Source organism: Melopsittacus undulatus, chromosome 2, assembly GCF_012275295.1.
Source record: "Melopsittacus undulatus isolate bMelUnd1 chromosome 2, bMelUnd1.mat.Z, whole genome shotgun sequence".
In the NCBI taxonomy this organism is placed as follows: Eukaryota; Metazoa; Chordata; class Aves; order Psittaciformes; family Psittaculidae; genus Melopsittacus; species Melopsittacus undulatus.
This window is the reverse complement of record NC_047528.1, coordinates 99314785-99341689: the sequence shown is the minus strand read 5'-3', so window position 1 is coordinate 99341689 and position 26905 is coordinate 99314785. Positions and strand designations below refer to the sequence as shown.

Sequence of the window (26905 nt, the reverse complement as noted above, 5' to 3'; positions counted from 1 at the left end):
TCTTTGCTATTTCACAAGATATGAGAGGTTAATGGCTAAAGATAGGTTAGCTGGGCTGTGACTGAGAGAGAATAGAAAGAATTTGCCTTTTACCTATGATTTCACACATGCTGTCTATACATCTATAATTTTTACATGTTATTTCCTAAGCATTTATCAAGAAAGGGTCTCCCTTCTTTCAAATATTGTAATAAGTCTGGCTGTGGATGAGTTTTGCTTAAGAGAGTTTGGAGCCAGCCTCTATTAAACCATCTTAGACATTGTCTACATGCTAATGACTGTATGATAAGATGCATACAAAGTGTCTGTCTCTGCACATGTATATCTGAAATAAAGCTACTTAATAGGCAAATGTGGCTGTCAATTATTTTATCTAAGCTGTTAAAAGGGACTTGGAACTTTTGAATGTTCTTCACAAAAGAAAATTAAAGAAACTGTTATGACAATTGATCATAACCTCTAATCCAGAAAAAGTTTAAATTGATAACAAATTTATCTTCTCTGTTTGGGCTTAATTATTAGGATGCTGGGAGGAAAAAAGGTATGGAAGAGTGAGCTATGAAGATATTAATACAGATAAATGCAGGCTAACATAATATCTGTATGCCAGTTTGTATTTAAATGGCAAATTTGTGGACACAGAATTCCTTAAGCTGCTCAGAAGTGTGAGCTGAGCAACATCTGTGATTTGAATATTGACTCAACTGGAGAATGTGTTTTCAGTATTACAAATTTTGGTAGAGAAGATGGCAATTTGCTTTTATCATAATTGAAGGCAATATAATTATGAAATCTTACCACAGTAGTATTTTTTTTTAAGTCATATGAATCATCAGAAAAAACAAATTCAATAGTTGGAGACAAATATGATGCAGTAGAACATCAACTGCAGTAACATAATATAGCAAAACATGATCAGCAGCTGAACCCATAAAATCTGACTGGTGATACAAAGGTCAGTTGACAAGATGCATCAGCTTTGAATCAAAATGTGATTAGGAAAATGTAGTATCTTTTAGCCTCTTACTGACCGTGTTCTGAAGTGCATTACTAGACCTTGAAGGAGCACCTAGTGACACAGGGGCAGGTGTAAACAAATTGTGCACAGTGTCCTGCATGCTGGTTATACAGCCTCAGAGGTCGGTGTCCTCACACAAGCCCAATACCAAGGCAAGCAGAGAAATATTATCTGGCCAGTGAAATATTTTGGTTAATTCACATAGATTTCTGTCTTGCTATTATTTCATGATCACTTTCACTTAAGCCCTCTTATTTTTATTTTGTTACTTTATTTTCAGAGGCCTCCATCAGCATTATGCTGGCCTTTGGGACTCTGGTTAATGTTAAATATATCACATTTCTTTGTACCAAATGCTCCTCTGTTTTCTGCTGAACCCTTTATCTTGAGAAGAAGAAAGTTGCAGCGTGAAGACATAATGGACTTTCCTACATTTGTGCATTCCTTATCTCCTCACATATGCTTTGCACATGCAGCAGCTATTCCCCTCTAATCTAGGTGGATGCTAATGATAGCAGACCCTGGACTGTAGGCTGTTTTATGCAGTTAAAGAAGAGGGATGGGATTTACCAGCAGGGAGCTTATCTTCTATATGACATGTTCAAAACTTCCAGATGAATCATGTGTGTTACTCAAGATAGCCTTTGTGCCTCTCATGGTCCTTGGGGATGTAGTAGTTAGGACTGAGCCTGATGCTCTTAGGGAGATGTGCCTTTGAGCCTGGCTACTTTATCAGTAATTTTGCTTTGAAATGACATTTTGTTATAACTTCTGTCAAGACAGACCAAAGAACCTATTATTTCTGTTTAATGAAGCATCATTATTAAAATACAATGGAGACATAATTGATTGAAATAGTAGCTGAGAATTTGCTCATTTCTCCTTTTCTTGAAAGATATTTTTTTTTTTATTCCTGCAGAAATGTTTTAACTAGGCATCTAGTATTTCAGCTAAAAGCTATCTTTGTTTTAATGTTGATATCAAAACATTCTAGTATGGAGCAGCTTTGTGACATGCAAAGACGAAAACTAATTCATATAGATGGAAATGGTAGCTAGCACTTCTTAGAGCAAGTACTGTACACTTACTTTCTTCAGCTAACGGGATGGTGAGACAAAGTGAGTGCAAGTGCTTTTCAGCCAGATGAGGTTCTCTGCGGTACGCAGCTAGAGCTGCTAAGGCTGAGGGAAATGACCAAAGCTGTGTTGTATGGCTGGTGTTCACAGAAAGGATAGAAAGAACAAACCTGGAGACATTTCCATTAAGTACACTGGGGAGATCCAAACTTGCAGTTTTAGAAATAGGAAAGACAGTAAGAATGAGTTCTTAGATCTTACTAAACTAAATTTTTGGTCTCATGCTGAAGGGAGGACTAAATACAATAACACACATTTTTATTTCTGGATAACCTGTGGTGAAATATTGTTTTCCTTAATTTTTTCTTCCATCTCAAGCATCACAGGGCAGATTTTGTGGATGGGTTGTAAATGCCTAATTTACTAATATTTATTCCCATTGTGTACTATCTCAGCCTGATTCATTCTAATAATAGACTTGCTTACAAACATAATTTCTATTAAATTGTGACAGGAAAAAAAATGGAATTCAATTTATTCAGTTGAAATAGCAAATGTTGCATTAGAATTAATGCTGGAGTCTTGCCTGCTGCAAGATGTTAGAAGGTAAAATAGCTACTAGTAAATGTTTCCATACTTAGCTTGTCTACTGTACAATGTGATCCATTATTTCATTTTTCATTGTTAAATTATTTCTGCTTTGTAGTTAAGAAATTAGTAGTGCAAGAAAGCTGTAAAAAATGAAGCTTGGAAACTTGACATCTCGATGTGTTCCGAGAAGAGCACTAAAACGTCAACTGAGTTGCCAGCTATTAAGGCACAACTGCAGATTTCCATTAACACATTGAACTAGCTCTGCTACAGCAGATGAAAGTCCCCTTCAAAAGAAGAAAGAAAAGATTCAGACTAGGTCACTGCCTAAACGCAGGAACTAAATTAAGTAGAACAGAAAGAAAATCACAGCTTCTTCCAGAAAGCTTACTACTCTGCATCACATACTTCGTTCGCACTGGATTAATGCCAAATATTTCTAGGTTTCTTGCTGGTTTCTCTGTTGTTTTGTAGAGGTATATTATTTTACAAGTGATCAGCCTCTAAGATGGAAATAATTTCTGTTGCCACAGGTATAGAGAGCAGCAAATGAGAGAAGTAATTTAGGAGTTAAATTGTATGCAAATATTCACTTGTTCAATTCTTTTGCTTTGTAATACTTGATTTTAGAATTTGGGCCTTCACATCTGCATTCTGGATGGCTCCAAGAGGGCTTCCTTTTATGAGTACACAACAGCAACAAGCTGGGCGTGTATTAGAGACTGCAGTGACACCTACTGAGCAGCTCTGCTGCCAATGTACATCACAAGTGCCTGTCCTCCTCCCTGCTCTGTGCAGTCCCACCTGGTTTCCTCAGCTTGGTGTGAGTGGTGGATTTGAGCATTAATGCCAGTGCAACCTCCATACCGGACCAGTATAGAGCGGCTTATGGACACAAGCCTTACAGCAGCTCAAACAACACGTCCCATTTAGCAACATGAGTCGCTGTGTGGATGTGTGTGTTACAGATGGAAAACTAGCTATTTTCCCATGAGTTGGAGGCAAGCACAGGAACTGAGATGGGTGGTGGCTTGCCCCCTCATCTCAGTGGATTGAACATTCCTGCATAACTGAAATCATGACAGGGATACTTTGATACCTGAATTTGCTCATAACTTACTACTTGGTGTCAAGGAGGTAGGTGTGTACGGAATAAAAGGAATCGTGAAAGTTTATTTCTAAAAATTGCCTGGGAAATAAAAAGAACAAGGCAGTGAATAAATCATTCTCCATAAACCTGCATACACATCTAGAATTAATGTTCTGAATCCAATCTTTAGTTACATGGAGAGGTGTGGTCCCTTTTCCTTGTAAGCAATTAGTGTCCTACATAATTGAGTGCTATCCTTTGGATGTTTGCACTGTTATGTGTACTCTGGCAATAAGCCATTGTCACTCACCCTGTGGTGAAGATAAAAACGTTGATCAGCCCCATCTTCACTGTGCTCTCTATCCTGTCAATGAGACAGAGGCCCTGGGGAAAATAAATGATCATGTTAACAAAATTAGAATTGCTGCATTATAGATGAAGTGAATGAGCTGTGATTTCACATGCAGCTTTCATTCTTGCACCTACTACTTTTGAGTATTTTGTTATCACTTTGTTTCTTTGATAATAGGATTTTTTTTTTTGTTTAAATAAGCCTTATGGAGAAATCCATTATTTTATATACATCTCTAGCAAAGGGTCTTCCTTTGCTTCTTAAGCACTGTTGCTCAGCTAAGACTATGGCTTTTACTACATTAGACTCATAAAACCTAAAAATGGTTTGTGTTGGAAGGACCTTAAGGTCATCTAGTTCCAGCCCTCCTGCCATGGGCAAGGACACCTCACACTAGACCATGTCACCCAAGGCTCTGTCGAACCTGGTGTTGAACAGTGCCAGGGATGGAGCATTTACCACTTCTTTGGGCAACCTGTTCCAGTGCCTCACTGTCCTCATAGTAAAGATATTCTTTCTGTCTAACCTGAGCTTCCCCTGTTTCAGTTTAAACTCTATTGCTACAGTCCCTGGTGAAGACATCCATTAGTAGCAAGGCTTTAACCTATACGGACAAAAGGAAATGGCAGGAAAAGATCTCGGACATGCACAACATTGTTAGTACATTATCAGAGGAAGGCCAAATAGGTGCTGTCTTCCTGGTCTCAGATCCTGTTTTTTCCATGGTTATGTGTGGCACAAACTTGACCTTACATTATGTTATTCTTGTTCCTGTGTTATTTTGACAAGTTACCTATAAGTGACTCTTCAGATATCTGTCTGCCAAACCTAAGTAAGAATGAGACTGTAAAGACACTTTTCTTACTGACATTCTCCCAGGTGAACTTTAATAGGTTATCATAAAGAATGGGTTTCAGAGATTTTTTTTTATTTGCCAGCAAGATTACAAGAATTGTAGGAAACACTAGAAAACTAAACATAGTTTATCCCTACTGCCCCTATAGTTCAGCTTTCCATAATAAAAAATGTGCCCAAAATAAGAGTTACTTTCAGATTTAGCTAAAGGTCATTAGATAATCTTGTTTTTATGTTCCTATATGCATGCAGCTTTGTTACAGTCTCCTTATTCTCTGCAAATTCTTGAAACTATTCTCTGGGCAAATATAGCGATCTCTTCAGTCAGGTCTTGTGCTGTATGCAGCCTGCTGTGGCAAGTATGCTACTCAACATTAGCTGCAAAAATGAAGCAACACTGAAGCAAGAAGAATTAACTTTATTGTATCTTTTAGGCTTTTTTTGTTTGTTTGTTTTTTTGTCCACTTCGATGTTTATTCTTTATGTATAGAAAACACTGGCTTAAAAAGCTTAAGTACAGCTTAAGCTATAGGGTGATGTTGTTGTTTCCCAGTGGCAAGTTACTTCTCAAATTATTTCTATTTTTATATATATATATATTTTTTTAATTTTGGGGTAAAGCAGGATAAAACCCATTCAAAGGTAAAGCCAAAGGGTTATTTGCATGAGTTCCATATCTGGGTTTGCTTAGGAATGGGAGATGAATGCAAGATTTTCAGATGCAAACCTGACATGGTGTGAAAACATACTGTCCTTGCCAAATTTTTCAGTCAAATGATAAAATTTGTTGGTTTCTAAGTAATCTAGATAATGCCTGATAGTTCCTATTACTTTGCTATCTTTCAGTAATTCTTGTTTTACAAAAAAAAAAGACTAATGACAAGTTTACATCTGAAAATCTTGATTTTACTGGATAGTTAGCTTATTTCCTTGTATTTAGAACCCTTCCCTGTCTATATAAACATACTGGAGTTCAGTTGCAGCTGATAGGTGAGTTTGTTCATTCCACATCTTGTATATGTTGAATAAACTCTAGAGACTCCCACTAGCTGAAGATGATGATCATTTTTCCTTTTTGGGAAAGAGGCATGTGTCTTTCTCATCCAAAGAACTGGAAGGAATAAACATTACTTCCTTATTTGGCTTTTGATTCTTTCTACAGACATAACTCTGAAAGGCAAAGGGATACTGGTGTGAAGGCAGTAGATCTACTGCTTTCTGAAAGCATCACAAGGCTTCTTTATGGTACCCCATATTGTGATAGCTGCTAGTATCTGGAGCTGTTTGCTGTGTTATGGGATGTTAAGAGTGTAGCTGCCTCTTCCAGCAACCTCCAGTCCCAGGACTCCCTCCTGTCTGGCTGCTGACCCTCATACCCAGGCCCCCCCCACCTCCAAGCTGAGGAATGTGGATGCTGCTTTTGCCTTTGCTGGTTCAACCAGTAACAAATCTGAGCAGGTATTGAAGAGCCACATGCACAGGTATCACACAGATTGCACAGACAAGGTGCTGCCTGCAACAGCACCCAGGTGAGGGTCCCACAGGAACAGAAATCCTCTCCTCCTTGTCAGCTGGCAGAGATGGGTTGTCACTAGGGAAGACGCGCATCCAGATGCATACCTTCTTTGACATGCGGCTGGCCCCTTTCTCTCTATTCCTGCTTTGTTCCTCCTCATTCCCTAACTCTGCATAGCCTCTCAACAGACTGCATAGTCTCACCAAATCCAGAACATCCTTAGCAAGCTGCAAAATCCTGCTTGTCTTCAGTTTCTTGATAGCCCACCAATTAGTGTGTCTGATGAGATTTTTTCTTCCCTTTTTTTTTTGTTCTTTTCCCCCTTATGCTTTCCTGTCTGCTTTGTGCCTGTACCTTTTGTGTCTTTGTATTCTTTTTTTGCGCTGAGAAAGCCATTGACCAGATAGCTTAAAGGGACAGACACTCATTCCACATACCCTTAGAGACATGATAGCAAAGAGTAGCTGTGAGGTCCTCCTGAACACAGCCTTTCAAGATTAGGTACCAAAATCAAATTTAGTGGCTTCTCTATGCCACTAAAATTGGGAAATTCAAGTACTTTTTCCTGATCAAATAAAAGTAGAGTTGGTCCATAAATATGAAATAGTTAAGAAAATACCTTTGAAACAGATCCTGGCTTTAACAGAGGGGCCTGATGGTACAGTCATTAAAGTAGAGAATATTTTTCTAGAAGTTAGTGGGAGTCTTTAGTGCCTTTCACAGGCCTTGGGAAGAAAGCCATGGATTCCTGTGAACTGTATGATATTTGCAATTTAAATTAAAGCTAAAGTTTTCAGCAGTGTTGGCGTCCTGAGTCCTTTCAGACAGGGGCATAAGAAAAAAACCTACTGTCCTCCATCACTGTATACATGTGCTATATATATATATATTTTTTTTTCCCCACTTGTGATATTTGTTACTATAATCTAAACACTCTCCTATTTATATTTTTCAGGTCAAAAGGTGTGCTATGGTGACTTCAAGCGTTCTTGTTACAAGTTAGCTTATTTCCAGGACTTGTCTAGACGTGTGGGCTTTCAGGAGGCCCGCCAAGCTTGTGAATTGGATGGTGGGTCTTTACTGAGCTTGGAAAGTGAAGCTGAACAGCAGCTAATAGAAAACATGTTGCAAAACCTCACTAAATCAGGCGCTGGGATTTCTGATGGTGATTTCTGGATTGGGTTGTGGAGAAGCAGTGATGGACTAGCCACCTCAAGTGCTTGCCCTGACCTCTACCAGTGGGCTGATGGAAGTATTTCACCATTCAGGTAAGTGTAAAGCTGCTTATTAAAAAGGTTTCATGGAACAAAAGGGAGAGTGAAATGCCTAGCAAGTCAAGTCTTCTAGAAAGAAGCTTGTAGACTTGCTGTCCCATGAAGTTAATAGTGTCCCTCCTTGACTTCTCTAGATAAAGGGAAGCTGGCAGCCAGGGTTTTGAATTTGAAGTGGTCAAGTATGTCATAATGTTGCTTTAGCCTACAGTTCTCTTTACTCACATCTCATGGGTTTGCCTCTGAAACGCATTTGGAGTTTTTTTCTGCTACAGAGTCTTCAGGATGTGGTCTGAAAGCAGGCAGACAAATTGTGCAAGACTGGCCACCTTGAATCAGGGTGTCAGCCACCAAGTCATAGAATCAATCATAGAATAGTTAGGATTGGAAAGGACCTCAAGATCATCTAGTTCCAACCCCCCTGCCATGGGCAGGGACACCTCACACTAAACCATATCACTCAAGGCTTCATGCAACCTGGTCTTGAACACTGCCAGGGATGGAGCATTCACTTCCTCCCTGGGCAGCCCATTCCAGTACCTCACCACCCTCACAGTAAAGAATTTCTTCCTTATATCCAGTCTAAACCCCTGCTGTTTTAAGTTTTAACTTGTTACCCCTTGTCCTATCACTACAGTCCCTAATGAATAGTCCCTCCCCAGCATCCCTGTAGGCCCCCTTCAGATACTGGAAGGCTGCTATGAGGTCTCCACGCAGTCTTCTATTCTCCAGGCTGAACAGCCCCAACTTTCTCAGCCTGTCTTCATATGGGAGGTGCTCCAGTCCCTGATCATCCTCGTGGCCCTCCTCTGGACTTGTTCTAACAGTGCCATGTCCTTTTTATGTTGAGGACACCAGAACTGCACACAATACTCCAAGTGAGGTCTCACGAGAGCAGAGTAGAGGGGCAGGATCACCTCCTTTGACCTGCTGGTCATGCTTCTTTTGATGCAACCCAGGATACGGTTGGCTTTCTGGGCTGTGAGTGCACACTGCTGGCTCATGTTCATTTTCTCATTGACTAACACCCCCAAGTCCTTCTCTGCAGGACTACAATGAATTTCCTTTTTGCCCAACCTGTAGCTGTGCCTGGGATTGCTCCGACCCAGGTGTAGGACCTTGCACTTGTCATGGTTAAACTTCAGGGAGCAGCGACTGCAGCCCTGCCCATTGTGCACCCTGCCCTCACCAGACCAGTGCAGGCACTCTCTACACTCCAAGCTCTGCACCGCAACCTCCCCACTTACCAGCTCTGTCTGGGTGCCTACGCTGGCCACCACCGGGGCGGCCGGGGCAGAGCTCCCAGAGTTGTCCCTGGTTGTACGGCAAGTGCTCACCATCCCGCTTGCCTGCCTGCGCAAACTGCCTCGACCCGCTCTGTTCGCCGCGCTCCTGGTCCCCGCGCTCCCTGGGTAGATTTTTAACCACTCACAGTTGGTGCCACTCCTCCTGTCTCCGCTCCCAGTGAGTCATCTCCTCACAGTAGCTGAGCTCTTTGCAAGTCCTGTCAAGGACTTGAGGCTCCCTCCTCAGTGGCTCTTGTCTCTGTGGTGAGGCTTCTGGACGCTGATCTCCCCCAGCTCCGCTCTGGTGTCACAGGCGTCCTTTCTCAAGCTACCCCCCTCAGCAAGTCAGTTGTGCATGTTACATAGTGTAAATTGTTCTGTTTGTACTCTGTGTTTTGAAAAGCCTTTCATTTCCTGAGTAAGCCAAAGGCCAGAGTAACAGCAGCTCACAGGACTTGGGACAATGGGACAGGTAAGAGTCAGATAAGAAGAACAGCAGAACAGTAGGGTGTTATTTCTGCAGAGGTGTTTTGACTGGACAGAGCTTTTGATTTTTAAAATTCAGACATGTGGAGCCCAGGCCATAAACTCCTTTCACAGAGGAAATGCAGCATATCTTGGAAAGAGGATGGAGCCATTGGGGCTGACACATCTTCTCTGATGTAAACTCCTTTCCTTGGTGTCCTGATGAACTTTACTGTCAAAAGTTGAAAATTTGTCTTTGTGTGCTGCTAGAAATTGGTATACAGATGAACCTTCCTGTGGAAGTGAAGCCTGTGTTGTGATGTATCATCAGCCAACTGCAAACCCTGGTCTGGGAGGGCCATACCTTTATCAATGGAATGATGATAGATGTAACATGAAGCACAATTTTATCTGCAAGTATGGTCCAGGTAGGTGAAGCTAAAGTTATATTTCACAGGTGGGACACTTTCTTAGAAAAACAATTGCCCTTTTTGTGAGGGAATGTGCTAATGTCTTGTGGCCTGTGGTATTGATTCCTTTGGTATGTGGGTGCCTGAGCTAGCATTAACAGGGGATATAATATGTCAAATCTAGTGATAATTTAAACAAACCTATCTGAATCCAATAAGAATGTTTCAAAGTTATCTTCACTGTCATGCATTCCCAGGTTCACTTTGATGTAACTCATTCACTAGTTATTCTATTCTCCACAGAGTGATTTAACTGGCCATTTTCTACTTCCCTTGCCCTCTGTCAAGTTGGATAACCAAGACATCTTTTGGTCCTACTATAAAAAAAAGGGGGGGGGGGGGGAAGAGAAAGTCATTGTCCTTGTAGGTGCAGACTTTTGTCATTTTATACCAACTTACATTTATAATGTAACTTGTTTGTTTAAACTTACTTTTGTTTCAGAAAGTTTTAGCTTAAGGAATGAAGTTTGGAACAGCAGGAAGAAAATTCTGCATTCATGCATGCATTTCTTAGATACGAAAAGCAGATGCACACTAGTTCAGATGGTGACAGAAAAATCCAGATCTTAGGCAATTTGGCTGTACTTGCAGACATGACATGGGTTCTGTATATGCCAGTAGAGGAAACGTGAACTATAAAATAGAACTATGTGCAAACAGAAGGACCTGAAAAGTAAACTTTCAAGCTGGGCCTGAAATAGTTTCTACTTTTGGTGGTGCTTATGGTAAATTAAAACATGTTTTTCAGCAGGATCATGAAAATATTTTCAAATAATTTATGGTATGTCTGCTTTTAAAAAATTGAGCTGAAAGTCAGAATGCATGTGAAATCCTACCCTTAGCAGCGATTTGACCTATATAATTCTGCAGTTTCATACCTGCTTTCTCTATGCTTGTGATCTAGCAATAATCACACTCTTTATAGAGATCTGTCTGTCTGTAGAGGTCCAGGCTATTTTCTTCCTCAGGCTTTGGTGGGTAGATAGCTTTCTCACAGTCTAATATCTTAATGGAGTTATTAATGGTAATTACTATTGCAAGTAAATATTAAATATTTGGAAGTCTTGATATACCTACACATTTTACCCCCATCCCCCAGATATGTAACTAGTGACTGTCACTATCTTACAGTGATCACTAATTATCTTAGTCACATAGGCCATTTAGGGAACTGTGACATATACAATTTATCACTTTTGCAACTGACCACAATTTTTTTAAATAAAAACAAAATTAAAATGTTTTAGGCTGTTAAACTATCAACATTTTTATGTCAGAAAATACAGGTTTGATTAACTAAAGGGCTCAGTTGCAAGTATATTTCATATCTTTAAAACCAAACAAGTTTAAGTGAAGTAATTATTCTGTAATACCAACTTACCATTCTGGTTGAGATATGACAAATAATTGTGTTTTCTTATTGCTTTCCAACTGGAAAAAAATGCCAGGTATTTTGGATTTGCAGAAAGCCAGGAGATAAAAAGTAACAATGAAAATTAATTTATATTTCTTTCACTATGTATAAGTAGATTACAAGTGTTTAATGGCATATATAAGGTAAATAATATATAGATAGATTATTATGACTGGCATTGTTATGCAGATAAATACTGAATTGTAGCTATTTATTTCTCGAGTTCTTGGAATTTCTGCTCTTTACCAAAACAGACTATTCTCTAGAAATTTATTTTTTTATCACATGGAGGAGTAGATGCATAAATGTATATAAATATGTACATGGTATCACTTTCACTGCCTGAAGAAAGTTCCATATTTGTAAGCAAATATAATTTGCTACATAAGACTTAGTAAGACTTACAAATGACTTTTTTACCCTGCCCCAAATCACTGTAATGGTTTCAATGTCAACCATTTGCAGTACTAAATGCATCCATTTTACCATGAGTATGAAAGTGCCACATGCGTATTGAATTTCACCTTGTTACCTGAGTATACTGTTTTTCACAGCTTTCCTGTCCATTTTGAGTATATGGTATACCAGCCACAGGCCAAAACATAGAGGCTGTAAGTGACCATGGTGAAATTGCATCTAGTTGGATCAGTGGCAAGGTGAAGAGCGGTGCTCATTAGGCAATCTTACTGAGTAACCACTAGATTTTTCTAAGCCTTTCTTATAGTACCTCCTTTGACAGCATTTACTGTTGCAATGTTCAGTCTGGCTTTAAATCATATTAATCATTCATTAATCTTAAATTTAATTATAGGTTGGTAATTTCAACCACAGTTAGTTCCTGACCATCTCCTGTAGGTTTGATTATGTAACCAAATAAAAAATTTGCCTCCTCTTCTGCTGTCTAGAGCCAGCAACTCAGTTCTTTGTGGTATTTTGATATCTTCCTTCATATATGGCCAAACATAGTCAGTTCATACCAGAGTAGATGAAATAATTGTCTTTGTTCTAGTAGTCTTTATTACTTCTTCAATTTCCCCCAGCATTCTGTGTGTATCAGGACAGTTGGGACTGCAAGCTCATAGCACTAGTATGTTAATATAATCCTATGATAAAGGAATGGTATTTAAACAGTCATTCACTTTACATTTGTATGCTCAATATGAAGTAATGAATTCTGTTGCCTTTGTAAACTTTTAGTTGTAACAAGAGCCATCAGTAAACTTGCAAGCCTCTGTAATATAGCTCAAAGCCATCAATTGGTTCTCCAGTTTCTGATGCATTGCAAGAAATGATAGGATCATTTATCTTCTTGTGATTTCATTTCCTTATGTGATATATTAGAACCATTTGCCCATGATTTGTATTTTTGTCTGCCTATTGCAAACCCAGACTGCACGAAGATGACATTTAACCTCACAAACTTGTGATACATTTTGCTACCTAGCCAACATTCTGTAAGCATTATTTTGAAAATGTGAATAAGATTTAAGTATTAATCAAGAACACTTCTTTTCCTATACTGTTTTAGGGATGTCTGCACAGATGAAATTTTGAATATGTTAGGAGTTTTATTCAGTACAAGAAATTAAGGGATTGAGTGATTTAATCAGTAACCTAGCACAGGTCACCAAGAATTGGAACCAGAATAAGCTATAGTTGTTTTCTAAGGAGCACAAAAGTATGAACTAGAAGTTATCTGACACTAGTTTTTAGATAAGTGTTTGGTAAGCAGATTAAATGCTGAAGAATTAAGCAATTATTGGTTTGGGAATGTATTTTTGTGATACTGCATGCAAAATAATGAAAATATCTGTTTTAATACAAGCAGTTTTCATTCTTCAACATTCCATTTCAAATATTGATTTAACAGATATTGTCTTAGAAAAAGAGTTAAGAGACAGAGCGGAGCCAGATTACGGTAAGAAATTTTGAAACATTAAGTTGAAATGCAATGGTAAATACATAATTATAGTGATAGCTTACAAGAACCTCAATTACTCAGGTTTTACAGCCCATAGTTTAGAACTGGAACATAGACAAAATGAATCCTTTAGAGAGCAGTATCTACAAATATATGGCTGGTGTTCAGAATAGCACTGCTCATAATTCTTGTTCCAGATGTACTCCCAGTTTTGCAATAAAATGATGTTTACGTGTTTATATCCAGCAGTTTGATAAAAAAAGTTTGCTTTTTCAATTTAAATTAAGATGTAATTACTATTAATTTATTTAACAACATAAAGGCCATATTTTTTACTCACTAAAATATCTGGTATCCTTTTCAGATATTTTTCCAACAGTGCCAGCAGGAAATCCTTATGACACAAGCAAACCAGAAGATCAGTATCATGTTATTGCTACTGAAACAGGTAATGTGATCATATGAGTTTAATATTCTGGTAAAAATATTAACAGTGGACTCAGTTAAATTAATCTTTGACAATTTCCATTATTGTCAGGGGGAAGAAGCAGTCTATTTCCCCAGGAAATGCCCTGAAAATAAGCCCTTTTGAATAACATTTCAAGAGTTTTAATCAGTCCTCTTTGTAACTGTGGAAACAGATCATGTCTGTGTCTCTGCAGACTTTGATACAAAGCTACAGTCTAGCAGTCCTTGAAATCTGCACTATTCTCTCTGACCTGGTTAGTCTCTGTCAAGATTCTAGATTTCACCAGTGTTTACCCAGCTGTGGGGCATCTCCTTCTGGGCTGTGGTAACCAGTGCTTTGCCTCTCCATCTCCTCCCCACCTCTTCCCCAACATGTGTGACAAACACAGTGCATCTATTATATCTGATAGCCAAGGCTCACAAAAAAAGGCACAAATTAATCTTTCCTAACAGGGCATGAATTTTTAAGTTATCTGCAGAATAGGCATTGTGCCAAATGTATCCCACGTACCCTGTGTTTTAGGGAACACCACATGCTAAGAGGACTTAAGTGCCTTGCTGAAATTTCTATCAGAGATGACACTTGGTATTTTGAAAGTGGATACCCACTGCCTAGGAGCCTGCTGTAATGTTCCTAGCTACTTTATTTACCAGTTTATGTCCTGAGTTTCAAGAGTTATGTCATGGCCTTAATACAAGGAATTGAACATCTCTAAGGAGCTACTCAGGATTTTACACGATTACACCATGGGATTATGGAAAGGTGATGCTCAATTTTCACACTGGTTGGTTGGATATGAGCCAGTTTCCTGTTGTTTGTAACTCCAGAGGAATGGATATACTGATGAGCTGTATTTTGAAATCAATGATATTTATAAAAACCATGCAAAGACTCATAAACAAAACCAGCCTGAACATTCAGATTTAGTCTTGCTAGTGAAAATATATTCAAACAGGACAATGTATAAGAAAGTCTCCACAATTTGCATGTTATACTGTTAAACATGGGCATATAGTTATTGGAAAATGGTCCTTTTGGCAGTTGCAGACCTCATCATCTATTTCAGGCAGATAATAGAGGGACCATTTCCCACTCCTTTTGTCCAGGGACCTATCGAGCCCTGGCTTTATCTCTCTCCTGGTTAGTCAAGGAGAGTGTATGTTTGCCTTTAAAGGGGAATAGGGAGACAAGAGCAGGGTTTGTTCCTCCTGTGGTCCTGCATGTGTGGGAATCCAACACGTAAGGGCAACTGAGTAGACAGATATATGGACTGTAAGAATAATAGGCTGTGAAATGTACTGTGTTAAAATACTTGAATTTTCAATTACAAAATCAGAAATCTTTCATGGATGCATATTGAAAATGTCAGAATTCATGTTTCCTTAAGATATGTTTTGCACATCACTGCAGAAGTACTGTATTATTCTTGATAGTACCAAGTTATATTTTTGGACCTCTTCCTATAGCAGGAATGTATAAATGTTCTTTTGTTTAAGCTAATATATTTCTGATACTTTACTCCAGAGTTTTACTCACATGGTAAAGAGTATTTCAACATGGGAGGCATTAATGAGAATTTTTGTCTTGTAGGTATAATTCCAAATCTAATTTATGTTGTAATACCCACTATACCACTACTGCTGTTGATACTGGTGGCTTTTGGGACTTGCTGTTTCCAGATGCTTCATAAAAGGTAAAATATATCAATCCATAATGGTTTTATATCACAGAAATCGTGTTTCCATTGGCAAGCTATTCATACTGAAAGACTGCTTACATCTGTCCCCAAATATGCAAATAAGCATCTTTTCATCTATTAAAATCCAAGTAGTTTACAGCTGTTACAGATGAATATTCACCTTCAGGCTTTTCCACAACGTGTTAAAGTAGTTCCATATTCTCAAAGTGTATTGCCATTAGGACTTCACCTGTTTCTGAAGAAGATATCTTTGCTGACCATTTGATAGGCTGAGCTGCTACCAGCACTTTTACTTACCCTCTTCCACCATAATTACCACCAATAGAGCATCTGAACTACGGGAAATAGTAGTGGGGTCCTCACTGACACAGGGTGAACTCAAGGACTCACCTCACTTTGACCTAAAGTCCAGTTTGTTCCAAGGATAAACCTAAGGGGCCTGCAGCTGCTTAATGTTGTTTCAGTGTGCATACCATATGAACAACAGATGTATCACTGGAGCAGACAAATTGAAAACAAAAAGCAAAAATATGTTTTGAGCCACACACCAGTACAACTCCTTTGTACATCATGTATCTGCCAACGAAAATGTGTAAATAGATATGTGTACATTGATGAAATCATAGAATCATAGAATAGTTAGGGTTGGAAAGGACCTCAAGATCATCTAGTTCCAACCCCCCTGCCATGAGCAGGGACACCTCACACTAAACCATATCACTCAAGGCTTCATGCAACCTGGTCTTCAACACCGCCAGGGATGGAGCATTCACTACCTCCCTGGACAACCCATTCCAGTACCTCACCACCCTCACAGTAAAGAATTTCTTCCTTATATCCAGTCTAAACCCCTGCTGTTTAAGTTTCAACCCATTACCCCTTGTCCTGTCACTACAGTCCCTAATGAATAGTCCCTCTCCAGCATCCTTATAGCCCCCTTCAGATACTGGAAGGCTGCTATGAGGTCTCCACGCAGTCTTCTATTCTCCAGGCTGAACAGCCCCAACTTTCTCAGCCTGTCTTCATATGGGAGGTGCTCCAGTCCCTGATCATCCTCGTGGCCCTCCTCTGGACTTGTTCTAACAGTTCAATGTCCTTTTTATGTTGAGGACACCAGAACTGCACACAGTACTCCAAGTGAGGTCTCATGAGAGCAGAGTAGAGGGGCAGGATCACCTCCTTTGACCTGCTGGTCATGCTTCTTTTGATGCAGCCCAGGATACGGTTGGCTTTCTGGGCTGTGAGTGCACACTTCTGGCTCATGTTCATTTTCTCATTGACTAACACCCCCAAGTCCTTCTCCACAGGACTACTATGAATTTCCTTTTTGCCCAACCTGTAGCTGTGCCTGGGATTGCTCCCACCCAGGTGTAGGACCTTGCACTTGTCATGGTTAAACTTCATGAGGTTGGCATCAGCCCACCTCACAAGTGTATCAAGGTGCCTCTGAATGGCATTCCTTCCCTCTAGCGTATCAACAGAACCACACAGCTTGGTGTCATCAGCAAACTTGCTGAGGGCACACTCAATTCCATTGTCCATGTCAGAGACAAAGATATTAAACAAGACCGGTCAGAACACTGATCCCTGAGGGACACCACTCGTTACTGGTCTCCAGCTGGACATTGAACCGCTGACCACAACTCTTTGAATGCGACCATCGAGCCAGTTCTTTATCCACCGAGTGGTCCACCTATCAAATTGTTGACACTCCGATTTAGAGACAAGGATGTCATGTGGGACAGCGTTGAATGCTTTGCACAAGTCCAGATAGATGACGTCAACTGCTCCACCCCTTTCCATCTCTTTTGTAGCCCCGTCATAGAAGGCCACCAAATTGGTCAGGCAGGATTTCCCCCTAGTAAAGCCATGCTGGCTGTCACCAAGCACCTTTCTCTTTTTCATGTGCCCTAACATGCCTTCCAGGAGAATCTGCTCCCAGATTTTGCCAGGCACAGAGGTGAGACTGACTGGTGTGTAATTCCCTGGGTCATCCATTTTCCCCTTCTTGAAAATGGGGGTTATATTTCCCTTTTTCCAGTCATCAGGAACTTCACCTGTCTGCCATGATTTTTCAAATATGATGGCCCAAACAAATATATATAGGAAACACTTCAGCTTATGAAACAGGTTATGTATTGATCCATGCTTTAAATTTTTTTTTCTCTTTCTCAAAATATAATATACCAAGACATGACAACATACGTTTTTTCCTCTGAACTAATCTTTCTGAAACTTTCAAGGGTGCTTTTTATGCTGCAGTTTTTTTTTTCCCAGAAGCATTCTCAAGGTAATATAATCCAGAAAAGTTTAAACTAAAATATGTTTTATGCATAAACACTGTTTTGGCAAAATAGCAAGATTCACAAACTGTTATTCTTCTTGAAGAGCAGGAATACTAATAAGGAATACAATATCACTTTTTTTAGGAAAACAAAAAAAAAAAGGTTTTCTCCTTACTTTTAGTCTTTTTTTTTTCTGTGTGCTTTTTATTTAACATTTTCTGTAAATAGCTGAAACACATTTCGGGTAAAAAAATACTCTAAATGTTAAGTCATCTTATATCTTTATGAGGGTATAGCGATCACAACACTCCTTACTAATGTGTCTGTTTGAAATAAGTAATTGTAAAGAAAGGATGTTATGAGGTCTGCATCATAAACTAGATTGTTTCTTTATTTTATGCACTTTCCTATAAAGAAAAGGAGAAAATGTGCACTTTTCAAAGTGTTTTATGGCAGGCAAATTCCTGCTTATGAAAACATGCCCCCTCAGCACTGGGGCTGTAGAAGGCTGGAAACTCAAAGGAAAAAGAGTAGCAAAGGAATCATATGTGTAACAGTAGAAATTATTCAAGTATTCTAAATCTAGAACCATTGTAACAAGGGACCTGGATTTCTTGGTAAGTGCAACATACATGTTCATGCCTTTTCTGGCAGCTCTTTCTCTCCCCAGAAAAGGTTCAGCTTTCAACTATTCCTGGGAAAAAAATGAGAGTCATGGCCCACTGAAATCAATAGAAACAGTAGTGTTGACTTCACTGGGCTTTGATCAGGCCTATTTGATGCTATAGCAGGTCATCCAGAAGTAATTAAACTGAACTTCCAAGACCTAAAAATTGTATGACACATACTAGAAATTCAGCTTTGAAAATTGTATGTTTTCTATTAGCTGATTAGTTTGGTAGATCAAATGGTACAAAAATTAGAGAGAAAATTATTTAAATCAAACCAGGTTTGGTTTGTGGTTGTGGATTTTTTAATGTGTGTGTTCTCCCTCCCTTCCAAGTTTTCATTTTGGGTTGCAGCAGAGTTTTTAATTACAGAAAAACAAAATTTACTTTAAAATTCGTTTAAGTCAAAAGATGCTATTTAAGTCAAAAGATGCTATTCTGATATCACCAAAAATTAAGTATTTTCTTTTTTATCTGTTGAGAGAGAATTTTGTTTTTTAAAAAATATTTCCCCATCTGTTTTCAGTAATATTTCCATGTATAACCTACCTTGTGAATCATTTTGGTTCACCACAGATGCCCAGTTCTTGGGCAAAAAGCAAATCAAGAAAAAGAGGCAACCACTTGAACTTATCAGCTGGATGCTATAGAGCGTTAGGAAGGGATTTTGTCCTGCTGGGGAAGGAGGGATCCCCAATTGTCAAAATGAACCTGACTTCTCATTCTTTTTTAGGCTTCCACAACATGGTGACCTTTCCTCTGAAAGCCACAATCCATGGCCAACCAGGACATGCCTAGCTTGAAAGGTCATGACTAATTTTGCCTAGTGTTGGGCTCTTAAAGGGTAGTAGTAAGGCAAAGCAAAACATCACCCCTGTAGTTAGTAGAAATGATCAGCTCATTCATTCTTAGATGCTCTCCCTTTCATTTCTTCCAGGGAAGCAAGGAGAAACTGCTTCAAAGACCCATCTCCATTATCATCTGAATGCCTTGCAGAAAGTTTAAATTCCAACCTGGTATATTTCTGTTTTATGATTGCATTTTATGGTCAAAACAGCAATATAATCACGCTATTTAATGCATCTTTCTTACCTTTCTCACTAAAACCTATTTCCTGAACCAGATGTATAGCTGTTGAAAATCAGTGTAGGTTTGCTGAAGATAAGCTCATTTTGTACAGCTAAAGTTCTGATCCAAGGTATTTAGAAACTGCTCCTGCGGTGTGGCAAGGAATCTCCATTCAAAGCATTTCATCATTAATCTACACAATATGCCTGTTTTTGCTGTATTGATCTGGAAGGAAGTAGTGAATTTGTTTCGTAAAGAAAGTAGTGCTGAAACTACTTGATTCATTGCAATTGCTTTGTTTATAGCATTGTGGCCTGATCTAAAGTCCACTGAAACCAATGGAGTTTTTTCAATTACTCCAATGGGCTCAGGTACTTAATGCATTACTTTGTAGGACTTCAGAGGTAAGTCTGGGGGGACTAGAAATTACTGTACTGTCCAGTTCCCTCAAAGTATATTTAAAATCAACGCAGACTCACATATACAACCAGGGAAAGGAGTAAAACTGAATGTGTAAGACTGCTGGGATCTTGACTCTTAGTTTTCCATCCTACAGAATTATGTAGAGCTACTTCTCCTCCTCTGGTTTTTACTTAATCGGGGAAAAAAAATCACTGTGAAATATTCTGGCCAGAGACTAAAAGAGCTTGATTGAAATACAGCTGCAGATGCTCACAAAGAGCCTCTTCAGTAGACTGCAGTGCGCTGTCACCTACCCTCTCTAAGTGAGGGGAAGGGGTGTGATGTAGCTGTCACAGCAGAGATGCTAGCCATGTGGAAAGACTAGCGTCAGTTTACAGGGTACTTCAGGGCTCCCAGTAAAGACTAGAGTGAACACTCTTGCAGTATTGCAGAGCACATAATTTTGTAAACAGTTTAATCTTTTTTTGTTGTTGTTCTTAAAAAACCCAAACAAACAAACACAGAAACTACTATTGACGTTTTTGAATGAAAACTGGCCTAAGGAAGCTTTCTACCAGTCATTCATTGCCAGAAGTCTGATTCATGTGCCATTACTTCATTAGAAGCTAGGTCAAGCCCTGCAGGAAGCTGTACCAGTATGCACTGGAACTCATGAGTGTACTGCAGTCCTGACGTACAGCTCCATGATGTGAATGCAGAGGGTGCACTAGCTCCCTGGGGTGGGTGGGCTGCACCCTTGGCACATCTGATGTGGGTTCGCGTGCTCCTGTCCCTTGTACATCCCCCAGATGAGGAAAGTGCTGAGCCTTCCACCACCCTGGTCAAATAGTGTCTGCAACCATCTCATGAGAAGACCACCATGTATAAGTGTGGTTGAACATACACTGAAAAACCAAAATGTGACAAGTCAGTTCTGTTCCTGGGAGCAGCACAGCTGAGCAGGGTGGTCTGGTGACTTTGGTAATAGTTGCTTACCTCAACCCACCACCATGGTGCTATGCTGGGTGCAGCATGGGCATGACCCTTTTGTTGTTCCCGCATGGGGAACCTATGCAATGAAAGCAACATAGATGTCCTCCTATTAGGGGGTGCAATACCCAGGTCTGATCACAAGCCTGAATCAGGACTGCAAAGGCATGCATGCACTGAAAATAGTTTATGTTCTTCTTTTTCAGTAAAGGAAGAACAAAAACCAGTCCAAACCAGTCCACACTATGGATTTCAAAGACGCCTAGGAAGGACAGTAGCATGGAGGTATAATGACTGAAAAAAAAGCAGAAATAACATTTTGCAGTCAGGCTGTATTATGTTGTCAAAGAACATTAGCTTGGAATGGCTTGAAAATGCAAAGGATCTACAAGAATGAACTGTAAGCTCCCCCTTGAGGCAAATGTTCAGATCATTTTTATATAATGTTTGATTTTTAATTCAGTAACAAAATATGCCATGCTAAATAAAGGGTATGTGTTTATTTTGCTAAGAGATGTAAGTTAGCTAGTTGTGAGCAATGAAATGAACAGAGTGTTTGAAGTTTTTATGGGGAAATAACTACAATGTATATTGGTTTTAAGACTGTTTGTAGTTAAACAAACCCTCTTGGTTTCCTTTAGTCTTTCATGCATTGTAACCTAGTTGATGTACTGTAAATGGAACTGACAATTTTACAGTGTAACAATTATTTATCTTTGCATAAATGTTTGATACAAAATATTTGTTTACTATTTATTCGCACACTTAACACATTTTTGAGCCTCAGGCACACAAATTATTAAGTATTAACATGGCCGTTAGCAAAGATAGCCACCATGTTGTGACAATCATGTGATGTGGCAAAATTCAAGGATTCATGAAAGTCATTTGATGTCATATAATGGATTCAGGGAATGGCCATAACTTTTTGCCGTAGTGGCTCAAGGTTAACATAAATAACTTGACAAGTGATAACTCATTAATGAGGTGTGCTTTGAAGACAGCCATTAGTTTTTATTTAAGTAAAATGCTTTTTACTTTTATGAAAGAAAAGAAAAATCACAATGGACATGACTTTAAGATGAAAATTACTTGTTTGAGTAAATCTATGTAAAAAAGACATTAAGGTTCATTTAAATACAGCTAATAGTTTGTTAGGAAGACATATGGATGTTCTTGGACATGGTACTAACAGATTGATCCAAACATTATTGAGACTTAGCTAAAAAATCGTTAATTATGTTAATTGATAGACAGATTTACAGGTAACCTTGATGCACTGAAGGTTTTAAGAATTATTATTAACATTACTAATGTCCATTCTCTTTGGTTCTTTAAGAGCTTTCTGAGCCATAAGAGAGGTTTTACTAGTCATTAGGAGCAGATCTTGGGGTGGCAGCAACAGCACTCTGGCTGATTTGTTGGTGACAGTCTGGTGCTGAAGCAGAAAGTTAAGAGGTTTTCTGCAGTTGCAGCAAGAGTTCAAGAGCACAAGTTCAAGCCAGTTGGTTTTACAATAACATGGGTTCAAAACTACCACTAGGTGGAAGCTGGGGAGAAACAGACAGAAGCAAAACTGTATTGCTCTTTGGATTGCCTAAGCTGTGCTAGCTGATGCTGATCACAGCTTTGACTTAAGAGACAAATGCATATCAATTTCTCTGAGTAAAGAAAAAAAAAAAGTTCAATACCAGTAATCCTGATGGTATTCATGCTATTGCTGAAGCACTTCTGGAGGCATCTTAAAGTTACTGTTATGCCACGTTTTAACTTGCTTTTTGAAGAACCTGTCTTCTGTATTCAGTTTAAGTATTGCTGTTCGTACTTCAAATATTCTGTAGTTTTTCCAGTCAGTCACAACTTCTTTGCTCAGTCCCCTACTTCAATTTCTTTTGTAGTGATTGTAAATAGAGAGAAAATACTATGATTCTGTACCAAGACCAGAACTGGTTTTATCCTGACTTCAGTGTTGCTTAAGTCAAGTAAGGGCAAGAGATTCGTCTTTCCTGGGAACATTTGTGGTAAAAAACTTAGCTCTTTTTTATGGTCTTGAAGGATTAACTCCCTTTACACATTCCCTTCTCTGAGTCTCTTCCAAATGACAAATGAGGCAAGGAACAGAAAGATGAACAGTAAGCCATAGATGGGTGACATGGCTTCACTTTGGTATTTTACAAACTTTATACTCCCACCACCCCTATTTTCCCATGGGAAGAGAATTTTTATTATTTTTCTATTGTGCAAGAAGCATTTGAGAGAGCAACTTGGTTCCTTTAATCTTTTAACCTTTCTGGGTGCAAGCAAGTGTAAGGCAGTATCAAGCTTCTGACCTCTCTTTCAAAGCATTTTGGAAGAGCGACTTGAAAATAATCCGTGCATCCCACATGTTTAAGCATGGTAATGAGTGCTTTCTCCACAAGTTAATATGCAAGCCACTGGAGTCATGGGTGCTGAATGAAGGCTAGAATGTGGTTGATTGTTATGTTAGTTTTATGTAGACATAAGTTAGATGAAATAAAAATATTTTTAGTCATACTATTCTATATTACATATAAATTTCTATACCACTTTATTATAGGAATTTTTTTAGTCTGATGGGATGGTTTATTAATGTATACCTCAAAATACATCTATGCTTTGCATTTTGTGAAGCAAAAATATGTGTAAATAGAAGTATTCTTTTTGGGAAGCATGTTTTCTAGTAACTGGATCTGCTTTCAGTTGGCTCTCATATTTCATTAACAGACTGAAACACAATTTACAATAGTGCTGTATGTTAAATAATGCAGAAATTGTGTCACATTTTAATTAAGCATTTTAACGTAATTGCCTTATCATAGAATCATAGCATAGTTAGGGTTGGAAAGGACCTTAAGATCATATTGTTCCAACCCCCCTGCCATGTGTAGGGAAACCTCGCCAAATCAATTTACACTGATAGCAAAATGCACTTGATTTTCAGTGGCTCTTTTCAAGTGAAGGAGAGTAACAGGAGAAACAATAGTCCACTGTGAAAGCTAGGATTAACAGGTTTAACGTTTTAATGTTAAAACCTGTGCTGTTTCTATGAAAGAAGGTGTCTAAAATACTTTTTATTTTCTTTCTGGCTTAATTAAAACTGTCTGTCTTCCTTGTGGTCACAGATGTATTGATAAACATTTTGATCTGGACCTAGTCCTCTTATGCTTATGAAGACCTGAAAACAGTTTGAGACTTGTTATTTATTTTATCAATGACTGCCAACTTGTGTTTGTAAGCTAATCTTTTGTTCCGAGCACTTCATATTTGCATTTAGTGTTATAAGCACCAAGTGTGGGAGCTCCTTAGAAAAATCATACATCTATGTGTATATCTGTAGTTACATATACACACCAAGTTAGAATGCATTTTGTATTTTCATGTAGTACTTTGGAATGAAAAATATATTAAATATCCTACACTAGCCTAAAACAGAAATAAATGAAATGCATCATATTACACAAACATTAAAACATGATTGCATTTAAGGCATTTCAACAAATAGATGCTTATATTGTAATAGAAACCTGTTTAGAAAAGAGCTCAAGAAGATGAAACCAACCATTTCCATCATATTCTTTCCTTTTTGGAATGTTGTAATGGGCTATCATGATAGTTTTTATACAAAGCACAAACTCAGTATATAAAATCACCAGTACAGAGAAGCATATTGAAGGAACTCTATTACGTTTTATTCACTAGAAATACGTGGTACTTATTATTGTCAGATGTTTTTAAAAGACATTACTGTTTGTAAGGGGATGTTGCAGTATTGTGAGTCTCTGCTTGGATGTACACAAGCACATATCTATAATTGCTTGAATAATTGCCAAAGCACTTTCCTAAAAAAGAAAACTAAAAAGCTATATTCAATCCTTATTTAACTCTTATTAATTCGAACACATTACACAAGAGAGAACTTTTGGCTTACACTCAGTTTATTCATTAGAAAGCAGCATGATATATGATCAGTCTTTTTGCACAATCCATAAACCTCATTCCAGAGCTTTTTGTAATAGACAGAACAGAAGAAGTCCCATGAGCCCAGTTTAAACAGATAACATACCTTTGTTTTGATGTGTGCTGAGATTACTGAGAAGAGTTGACTATTCATTGGAATGAAAATATACTTTGAAAAATGCAGCGTAAAACATAAAAATGGGTATTGGTTGGCCTGGAATTAGCAATCTAGACCATTTTTCAACAAAGCATTTGCAGTTTACAAACTTTATTTTACTGCCCATGGTTTGTAATGTCCTTCACTATGCATTTAATACACTCATGTTCAAAGAAACTGTTTCCTAATGGTCTCATAGAAAAAGTAAAATGAGAAAACTATTTGTTAACAAAATCACAGCATCTGTTTTGGAATATTACTCTCAATTGGTAATGGAGTTCTCAATTAGTAATGTTTTCCTCCCTGAAATTTATGTATTTATTCAGTTTCTCTAACTGTGAGGTTAAAATGCCAGTCTGGTTTACATCATTATCTGATGGATTATTTTCAACCTTGAAGTTCTATTTTTATCATTTAATAATATCATGCTAATAGATAATGTCTTTGATCCAGTCCACAAACATGGTGACTCGAACATACACACCTGGTCGTTTAGAAAGTGCACACTTATAGCCAAATGATATTACACCAACCAAAAACCATTTGTCCCCATCTTCAGTTGTCAGAGGGCCACCTGAATCTCCCTGCAATATGAAATTCAGAAGTTAAAAGTGAACACTGTGAATTCTGAAGCAGAGCCTGTTTATGCTGTTTCGCTTGTGTTGATCCTTAATTGTAGACATTGTATGCCTGTTTGTCTTTGGCACCAGAAGTGAGATCAATATGAATACTTGCATGTAGAAGAATTCATGAGATAGATAATAGATTTCTTTTTTCTTTTTTTTCCTTTATTTTTTTTTAAAGAATGTGATCTTAAGCTCTTTTTAGTCTTTTAGGATAGGACTGGGCTTCAAATAATTTTTCTGCCTTTTACATTTAGCCTTTCATCTTTAACAAAGCGTGGGTAAATGTGTAGGATTATTTTTTAATTAAACCTATTCAGCCAACATGCAGTTTATATTCCTGGTCACCCCAGACTTTCTGAAACTTCAGATTTAGAGAAAAAATTACAATATTACCAGAACAGGAGGTGTCCTTTTCTCAAGGACATCTGCTGAACTTCTCAATAGTTTAGTAGATGTAGCATTGCAATTGAATGTGGAAGACCAAATTTGATTAATCCCACAGCCTGAGCGGGTGATGAGTCAGCCATGAGTGTCTTGTTTTGATGAAAAGGAAACCAATGACTATTTTTTTGTTGTCTATCAAGTTAGTTGGGTATTGTCTATCCAGTATTATCTCTGTCTTTTTATGGCCCTGTGAATGGATCTTTATGGGAGAGTTCTGCAAAGACTTGAACATTAAAAGACTTCTGCCTGTAACTCTAAGGTGTCCACAAATGTTCAAAGGCTGTGACAGCAGCCTAAAGGCTGAAGCACTATTAGGACTTGTTCATCTTTGCTCATGGTTGAATGGTCATTGATCACAATGCTGATTACTTGTACTCTATGTCATCCTATGTGCTAAGCTGATTTTGTTTACTATGAGGTTCAGAAGGAAAAAAGAAAGAGAAAAGCCACAGAGGCTGAAGGAATGGCAAGTAAATTTGGGCTTGCATACCCTCCTTCTAGACTAAACTAGCCAAAGCCACTGTACCTCGTGAAGTCTTAGGTCATGAAGGCAAGGCAGTTGCAATTACATGGGAGAGCTCCTCATTAGACTTGAGACCCAGCCAGTCTCCATGCCATAGATTCCATATTGGTGGAAGAAAAATTACGTGACAGCCAGCTCTGTCCTCAAAGAGAAGCAGTGTGCTATAACCCCAGCTGGAATGGATAAAACTAGGTCCCCAGGAAGCAGTATATGAGAACAATGCAGAAAGGCAACCTCTCCAAAATATTGTGGCATCTACCTACACAAGGTC

At 38.5% G+C, this 26905-nt stretch overlaps 2 protein-coding genes across 2 annotated transcripts in view; one reads left to right on the top strand and one right to left on the bottom strand.

Annotated features, from left to right (window-relative positions):
- Window positions 1-21641, top strand: part of CHODL (chondrolectin) — a 29313-nt gene extending 7672 nt beyond the window's left edge. The window contains exons 2-7 of the mRNA XM_005151776.2: window positions 7454-7766; window positions 9791-9948; window positions 13275-13322; window positions 13690-13773; window positions 15385-15487; window positions 21113-21641. Of these exons, the coding sequence (XP_005151833.1) occupies window positions 7454-7766; window positions 9791-9948; window positions 13275-13322; window positions 13690-13773; window positions 15385-15487; window positions 21113-21197 (791 nt within the window). The 3' untranslated portion in view covers window positions 21198-21641. The remainder of the gene's footprint in view (window positions 1-7453; window positions 7767-9790; window positions 9949-13274; window positions 13323-13689; window positions 13774-15384; window positions 15488-21112) is intronic.
- Window positions 21642-25469: 3828 nt separating this feature from the next.
- Window positions 25470-26905, bottom strand: part of TMPRSS15 (transmembrane serine protease 15) — a 54762-nt gene continuing 53326 nt past the window's right edge. Inside the window, exon 28 of the mRNA XM_031051401.2 lies at window positions 25470-25625. Within this exon, the coding sequence (XP_030907261.2) occupies window positions 25470-25625 (156 nt within the window). The remainder of the gene's footprint in view (window positions 25626-26905) is intronic.